The sequence below is a fragment of the Nestor notabilis genome, unplaced genomic scaffold (assembly GCF_000696875.1).
Source record: "Nestor notabilis isolate BGI_N333 unplaced genomic scaffold, ASM69687v1 scaffold23246, whole genome shotgun sequence".
Classification (NCBI taxonomy): domain Eukaryota; kingdom Metazoa; phylum Chordata; class Aves; order Psittaciformes; family Psittacidae; genus Nestor; species Nestor notabilis.
In genome coordinates, this window is record NW_009933607.1 from 14,884 (window position 1) to 23,157 (window position 8,274).

The 8,274-nt window shown below is 38.6% G+C and overlaps 1 protein-coding gene across 1 annotated transcript in view; it reads left to right on the forward strand.

Annotated features, from left to right (window-relative positions):
* ALS2 (amyotrophic lateral sclerosis 2 (juvenile)) overlaps positions 1–8,182 on the forward strand; it is a gene marked incomplete at its 3' end in the record, with an annotated part of 19,006 nt that extends 10,824 nt beyond the window's left edge. The window contains exons 9-18 of the mRNA XM_010016969.1: positions 1,109–1,280; positions 1,685–1,865; positions 2,559–2,624; positions 5,142–5,304; positions 6,099–6,230; positions 6,466–6,594; positions 6,964–7,034; positions 7,420–7,486; positions 7,767–7,969; positions 8,117–8,182. Of these exons, the coding sequence (XP_010015271.1) occupies positions 1,109–1,280; positions 1,685–1,865; positions 2,559–2,624; positions 5,142–5,304; positions 6,099–6,230; positions 6,466–6,594; positions 6,964–7,034; positions 7,420–7,486; positions 7,767–7,969; positions 8,117–8,182 (1,250 nt within the window). The remainder of the gene's footprint in view (positions 1–1,108; positions 1,281–1,684; positions 1,866–2,558; positions 2,625–5,141; positions 5,305–6,098; positions 6,231–6,465; positions 6,595–6,963; positions 7,035–7,419; positions 7,487–7,766; positions 7,970–8,116) is intronic.
* Between the last annotated feature and the right edge of the window lie 92 nt (positions 8,183–8,274).

The following is an 8,274-nucleotide window of genomic DNA, read 5'->3' on the forward strand; positions in this document are numbered from 1 at the left end:
ATGGGTGTAGAGGGGGAACTGAGCAAATGCACCAAAATGTGCATTTGCATGTTTATGGGAGAGAGTAGGTGCCCCAGTGCAATTTTCTCCATCAAGCTGAATCTTGTATCCTGCTTTGAAGTTGGCCTGATAGAGAAGTGTGTACCCTGGCTGCACATCCTCTTTTAAGTTGTTTGTATGACTTCAGATCAACCTGAGTTTAAGGTAACAAAAAGGAGGTCAGGAGGGTAGAAGCAGCTCTGTCTCAGCTCTTCTGGGTCTCGTTGCTACTTCTCTAGGTTGAGCATAATAGCAGTTGGAGAAGGATTTTGAGGAGGGATGGGGTATTAGACTCTGGGTTCATGTGTATGCACATGCTCAGTGTTTCAAAGGAATCCTCTGTCTAACAAGAAGGAAATTAAAAGTAGAGCCCAAATACTGAATTGCTGTATGGTATTGCATGTGAACCAGAATTGGCGTGGAGCCACAGTGCATCAGTGGCACTTGTGCTGACCTTAGAGAAGAATTTTTCTCCCAAATAATGTGGAAAGCAAATACTTACTAATACCTGTACAAATACTACTTCTGTTGTTGGTCTAGTTATTAGTATTAGTCCAGTTTGATACCTTTATCAATAAACAGATGTCTTTCCAGGTCCAGAAAGGACTATAGGTCAGGGTGCAGTCATAATATTAAAGTCTTGTTATTCTCACTTTGTAATTAATAGGATAAATAGCTGCTGTAATGATACTATTTAATATCATCATTTTTGATATAAGCATGATGTATATTGCAACTCTTAAAGTGACTGAACTTAAGGTCACTCTCTCTTAAACATGGAATGGTTGTATGAATCACCTTAAAAGATAGTCTATTTATTGTCTTTTAGGCTCTGTCAGTACCAGGAAATGAACGGCATTGATTGTCTCATAAATGTTTCTTCTACTTTTGTCATTCTTGTATTAAGCCAGTATTGAATGGATTGTTTGTCACTGTAGGTAATTAATACTTACTATCACTTAGTGCTCCTAAAGATATGCTTTATTCTGAATCACCCTACTTTTAAATTGGAGTGTACACACAAAATATTTAAGCTGGTGTTTTTTCTTTTCTGTTTTTCACCTTTCAGATAGGATACATAAGCAATGTGATAGCTGGTGGTGACAACTGTTTGGTCTTAGTAGACAAAAACGTAATGGGATATATTGCCAGTTTGCATGAGTTGGCTTCTACTGAGAGAAGGTTTTATTTCAAACTGAGTGAGATCAAATCTCAGGTTCTTAGACCTCTTTTAGGTTTAGGTAAGAACTTCTTTTAATATTTTCTTTTATATTATTTCCCCTGTGTTCCACAGCAGATTGTTTTCTGCAAAATCTAAAAGTAGTTATATATATTTTTGATAAAGCTTTTTAAATAAAGGTCTTACTCTTCTCCCCTATTTGGATGAACTAGTGAAATACAGCTGCATTATGACATCTGCATAATGTTGTTAGTATTTGCACTTTCCTGACTGTTCCACCTGAAATAACTTAATTATTTTTTACTGTATTCAGTCTAAAACTGTTGAATTCCTGGTTCTGGATAATGTAGCCATGAGGTGAAATTGCTGTTAAAACATCTAAACAGCACCTTGTGGTAATTCTCTTTTGTTAATGGGTGCTGCTCTTTCATAAGGTAAGAGAAATTGCTTTCTGGTCTGTTACAGATAATTTGGGGAATGCAAATACAATCCAGTTGTTGCAGGAAATGGCAAGCAGGTTCAGCAAGCTGTGCTATCTCATTGGTCAACATGGAGCTTCTTTAAGTAGCTTTCTTCATGGAGTAAAAGAAGCCAGGAGTTTGGCCATCCTGAAGCATTCCAGTCTCTTTTTGGATAGTTACACCGAGCAAGTATCCAATTCCCTCTCACCTCGAGTCTCTGCAGGCTTAATCTACTGACCATAACAAGTTAGGGGAAAGTAGATCATGTGAAAAGCTACATAACTAACTTGTGCAAATTGTATTCTCGCTATTAAAGATGTATGGAGAGTTTTACACAAACCAATTAATTTTGTAGTGAGCTATGTAATTCAAAGTCTTTGCCAGTGGAGCATACTGGACAGCTGCAGCTTCCCTAATGTAGAACTCTACATACAAACTCATCTTTGGTTGCTGTATATATACCTGTAAAAAGGTGACATGTTTATTACTTAATAGTAAGGTTCTTGTAATATAATGCAGTAGAGTTACTATGGCTAAGCTACTAAATACATTTAGTTTATTGGGGCTACAAAGTACATTTCAATAGTAATTAACTAAAAGATTGTCTCCCAGAAGGACAGTTCTGCCGTGATATCTGTGCATTGTGCTAATGGCAGCAGCAATGTGGAATAGTAACACGTATTCTATGCTCCATGTGGAATGTGAATCCTAAGTGTTTCAGTAACATCGAGTGTTTCAATGTTTAATATTTTCACAAGTTCTTAGACTACTTATAGTAAAAGGTATTACAGCTCTCAAAGGTAAACTGTTGGAAATGAAAGCAGTTGCAATTTCCAGATATATTCTTATTTTGTAACTGAAGCTCTTCCCAATTTTAGGTATTGTACTTCAGTAACAAACTTCCTTGTAATGGGAGGATTTACACTCCTTGCGAAGCCAGCAATGTAAGCAAACCTTTACCTTCTCAGGAGTTTTTGATCTGTACTTTAAAGAATCGTGTGTGTGAAGAACATGCAGAGACTTGGTCTCAGATTTCTTGAGTATGCTAATTCCTTCTCTATCAGATGAAGAAGAAGTTACTTCCTCTCAAATACGATAAAAATTTAGGTTAAAATTCTGCTAAATGAGTTTGGTTACTTTATCTTGAAGGTGGAGAAAGGAGGAAAAAGGCATAAATTACTCTAAATTCCTTGAAAGAAAAGTAAATAGACTTCAGATAATGATTTTTTAAAAGCTTAGTCTTGGGTTATATTTTCATCATCTATTCAGTGCTTGTTAGCATTTTATTCTTTCAAATGTCAGTATCAGGAAAATACAGAACAGCAACTTTTCCTTTAAGAATTAGGAGGAGTGGATAATGTGGATTTACTTCCATTTGAATTCTTAAAAGTTTATGGAAGTGCTTTAAAGTGATGCAAAAATAACATTTCTGCATGTGTGTCTTCTCTGCCTCTCAAGGTTGCTTTATTCTATTTTACGCATAGATGCTCTTAAATATGAGGAGGGAATTGTATCTTAAGGCCTGAGATGGTATATTTGAAGTTTATAGATCATAGAGCTGCTTTTCTCAGTTCAATAGTATTTTTGTCTAGGAAATAAAGTAATGACACTGCATCTTTCACTCTAGTGCTGTGAAGAAGTTGTTGTAATGATGTAATGGGGGTATTTTTAACTTGTCTGAGGAATTGCTGGTTTTCTTTCCTTCCTTCTTTCCTTCCTTCCTTCCTATATTCTGTAATGTGGGAGTAAATCTGTTCCAGCTGTTTATGGAGCACTTTGAATGTAGTATAAATGATGGTATTAGAAGGTACTTACACAAAGAAACTTCTGCACCTGAGGACCAATGCTAAAGACTAAATACCAAATTCCACTGCAGAGACACACTGAGAATCTCTCTGCATTGGTCAAGATTTTTAGGGTGGCTTACAGGAACTCTTAGTGCAAGTATAAGCTTATTTGTAATATGTACTGAAAAATTGTGGATGCTGAAATTACTCATAGTGAATTCATCACATCAGTTGTTGCTGTCAGGTGACACAGCTTTACCTAATGCAAACAGGGTCTCAGGTGAACAGCACTTTTGCTGGGGTCTGAAACTTCAGGGAGGAGATGTCTTGGAAGTTTTCTCTTGTTATTTGCAAAGGGAAGTCAATGTCTTTGTTAGTTTCCTCTCCTTGAGGGATACTCTCTTAAGTCAGTGCTTAATGATGTCAGCCTGTCTTTTATGGATACTCTGTGAATTTTATGGGTATTATATGAAGGCATCAGAAGTAGTCCCAACTTTAAAAAAGTGCTAGCTTCAACAGCAGTCTTCATTGTTGGCAAGTTTTTGGGCACGTCCTCCAAAAGAGTAGGTGAGTGTTATGATTTAGTTGTTTGACAGAGACACCGCCATGTGAGGGTCTCAAAGCACTTTCAAAATGCAAGCCATCCAGATGCCTAAATTTTTAAAACTAAGAAATATGGTTCTCTCTCCAAAGAAGACTTTATTCTTAATGCTTGTTGAACAAGAGAATTCTTAAATATCATTAGCAGACTTAGAAAAGAGATGGTATTTTGATGTGTGAAATGGCATCTTGCTAATTATGTAGGATTCTTAGGGACCCTGCTGTGCAATTCTCTGATCTGTTTCACTGTCCCTAGGGCATGCTTTCTTAGTCTCACCTGATTTTTGCAGCTTGTGGTTTAAATGCCTCCCAGCTGAATATGCCTTAGTGCCGATATGTCATGAGCTAGCACGTATGTGCACAGAGATAGGGTGAAGGAGAGGGAAAAGTCGGTTTGTTTTCCTCTTAATTAAGAAATCCTGGTTTCGTGTGTTAATACATTGTCTTCAGAATCATTTCCCTCTTCTTCTCTGAACTAGATTAGTTCTCCCCCTTGGAAATCAGACTGAGGATTGAACAGATTTCCTGCCTTTCTTTGAGGTAGGATGTAATTTTTCTAGTTAGGGGGAAAACTGGTCAGTTGCCTTGAACAGCAGGGGTGGGGAAGAGATTATTTCAATATATTTAGGGAAGTGCACTGAAACCAAGTTAGGATTCTTTCAGGCCTTCTTATATGAATCAACAGTGTTAGAAACTTAGAATAATGGGGAAGTCATTCCACTTGTTAGCTCTTTTACTAATCAAGTGTTAAAGTGGAAAAAGGCATTTACTCTCCAAGTGGGGCAAGTTGGTCAACTTTTTTCAACCAGTTTAATGACTGAGCATGTGAGAATAGAAGTAAGAAAAGTTCTATGTTGAAGTTATAGAAGAGCTACATGTCTGTACTGCTGTTTTTCCGAAACTAAATTGGGAATAGATTAATAAGCAGCATGTATTGCCTTTATAAATTGTATTGGTGTATGATAATCCAAAAAGGGGCATTCTGAGCTCATTTATGCAAAACATCACTGATGTCTTGCTGTCTTCTTTTTTATTTCTCTACTCCCTCTGTTCCCTAATGGTCCCATCATTTAGAGACTTCTTGAGTAAAAACCAGGAGCTGTTACAGAAACTGTCTGAGAAGAATGAGGAAAACCTCCAGCTAGTGGAAGTTCTGAATGCTCTGTTTTTCATGCCGTTTGGACGACTTCATAATTATGCTAGAACTTTGCTAAAGCTTGCCACATGTTTTGAAGTGGTAAGCTGGCTTTGTTATCTAGATCTGAATAAATACATACATGAAACTTAGGGCTCGGAAGTAACTGCGTGAAGTAAATGCCGGGTAATTAAAAATAGCTTAGTCTTCAGAGAAGCTGCCGCAGGCTTGTGTTCACTGCGAGGAAGATGGTGCACATTTATCTGTGCAGTCTTACACCACACCTGCACAGACCACATGACAGGTAGAAGGTAGAAGCTTGTTACCCTGCCAGAACTTGTTTGTGTGCCTCAGCCTAATTGCAGGTAGATTATTTTGATGTTTGCCTGTTGCTTTTCAGTTCCATCTGGCATCATTACTGTAGCTGCCCTTGGCTGTAATGCTCTACTAAAAATACTACATATATATTAGGTAGACTTCTACCACCCATTTAGATGTATACAATTGCATTCTTTTGAAATAAAAGGTGACAATAAACAGGAACAATAACTACTTGTACATTTATCCCAGTACGGTAATTTAAAGTATTACTCCTGCAATTATTAGCACTACTTCTGCTACAGCTTCTTAAGCTGCAAGAAGGTAGATCATGTAATTGTATATTAATTGTTCTCCTCTTAACATTCATGGAACTTCTGTGAGTTTTAAAGTCTCCCAGCACACCAACAGAACATGTGACCAAGAAAATAACTTACCCTCCACCATTACTTTATTAACCAGACCAACTGTCATATACTTGGTGCTGATTTAATAAAATGACCAGTTTCATTGCAGTTTGGTTAGTGCTGTTGGTACAGGTATTCAGAAACACTCTCAGGTCTGTCTTGTGCCCTCAGGCATCTCCAGAATACCAGAAGCTACAGGATTCTAGTTCTTGTTACGAGAGCCTTGCTGTCCATCTTAACAGAAAAAGGAAAGAAGCAGAATACACACTTGGCTTTTGGAAGACCTTTCCTGGGAAAATGACGGTATGATGACAACTGTCAGTCTTTAGCAGCTTGAATCTCTTGCTGGTAGCGTTATACTCTGTGTCTGTTACTGATGCTGCTGTTCCAGTTGCACTTCTCATTTTTCTAATTTGTGTTGCTGTGGCGTTGCTTTAAAAAGGCTGGGCCTTTACTGTGAAAGACAAATAGCATAGGCCTTAAGTCACAATCAGGGAGAAGTAAGCTGCTGTACATTTGTTTTTAACCCTATCTGTAGGATTCCTTGCGAAAACCAGAGCGTCGCTTAATCTGTGAAAGCAGCAATCGTGGCTTGTCCCTGCAGCATGCGGGAAGATTCTCTGTAAACTGGTTCATCCTCTTTAATGATGCTCTGGTACATGCTCAGGTAAGCTGGCTTATAGCCAGGAACAAAACCTTTTCTCTGTTTCAAACTACATGACCCATTCTTCATACAGTGAAGACAAGTTTTTGCACTGTTCACTGTAATGTTGCTTGAACACTTAAAAGCGGTATTTTTTCAGGTTTACAAGTAAATTTGAAATTATGTACTATTTCCTTAAGATTTGATGCTGTTGCCCTGTGGCTGGCATGGTTTCTGTTGGCTGTTTCTTGGTGCAAGGTGCATGTAAGGAGCCTGTAATGCTCAATTTTCCCCAGTCTTCAAAGGAAAAAAAAAGCTGTTCAGAAAAGTATGGGGCAGGGATAATGGGTCAGTACCCAGTGAAGTTTCCATTCTCCTTCTCCTTGCCTACAGTTCTCAACGCACCATATTTTTCCCTTGTCCACACTGTGGGTAGAAGCTCTTTCAGAAGAAGCTGGTAATGTGTGAGTATTCTTGCTTGTGATGCTGAAAGTCAAATGTCTTGGGAGGAATGGTGAGCATTTTGTAACCAGCTATTGTAAATGAGGAGCAGAATAGGCTGGATGCAGTCATGTCTACCTCTCTGTCTTGTTTCGGAAAACTAGAAGTATTTCTGTGTCTTTAAAAAAAACACAACAACTTAGTTGTATAAATATCAGAAAGAATAATGTGGTCAAGAGGGAGGTGAGTAGCCTTGTCTGCTGCTTGTTTTCACAACTGACTTAAAGTGAATGCTAGCTGGGGAGGGAGAAGGAAGATACAGTATTCATGCTGTAAGAAAACTTGCCTTTTTCAGGACAAAATTTCACTAGATTAAAATACTTCCCTCTATCCCCCCACCCCATGTAGGAATGGATTGAAGATTACAACACCAGAAGAACAGCTTGTTCTTGTTTCTTCAACACCGCAGGAAAAGGTGGGCATAGCTACAAATTTTGCACAGCTTCAGCGATGTGAGTGATTTTTTTTCTTTCCTACTGTGAAAGCAAACAGGGAGATGTATTGCTTAAGTATTCACCAGGAACGAAGCCTTCCTACAGCTTGGTATTCACTGTACGCCGTGCTTGACTGTAGCAGTGCTCCAATTTACAGCGCTGTATTGAGGAGTGCAAAGGAGATTACCGCAGTTGCTGTAAAGGTGAGGTTCAATACAAAGATATTGGCTAAATCCTGTGATGGAACATCTTCTGTTTCAGACCAAGTGGCTGAGGGCAATAAGTCAAGCAGTGGATCAGGCCCTTAGAGGGACTTCTGACTTAATGCTGTATGGAGCTGGTGGGAATGTGCCAAGACAGGAGCCTCCTATTTCTCGCAGTGCCAAATACACCTTCTATAAGGACCCTCGGTTTAAGGATGCTGTTTATGATGGGAGATGGCTTTCAGGAAAACCCCATGGCAGGTAAAAGTGTTTGAATGTACCAGTTGAAAACAAAATGAGGTGGTTGCTGTATCAATAAATAGGCTCACTCACAGAAGTTGTTTGGGAAGTGTGAAGCAAACCAATTATCTTATATGTGTGTATGGCCCTCTTTTTTCTTTTTTCCAGAGGGATCCTAAAGTGGGCAGATGGAAGAATGTACTCTGGGACTTTCCGGACTGGGCTGGAGGATGGGTAAGATCCTATTGCTACTTGCAGAGCCAGGGGGCAAGGAATACCTTTTGTAGCAGGAAATAAGGAAATAATCATAGAATCATAGAATAGTT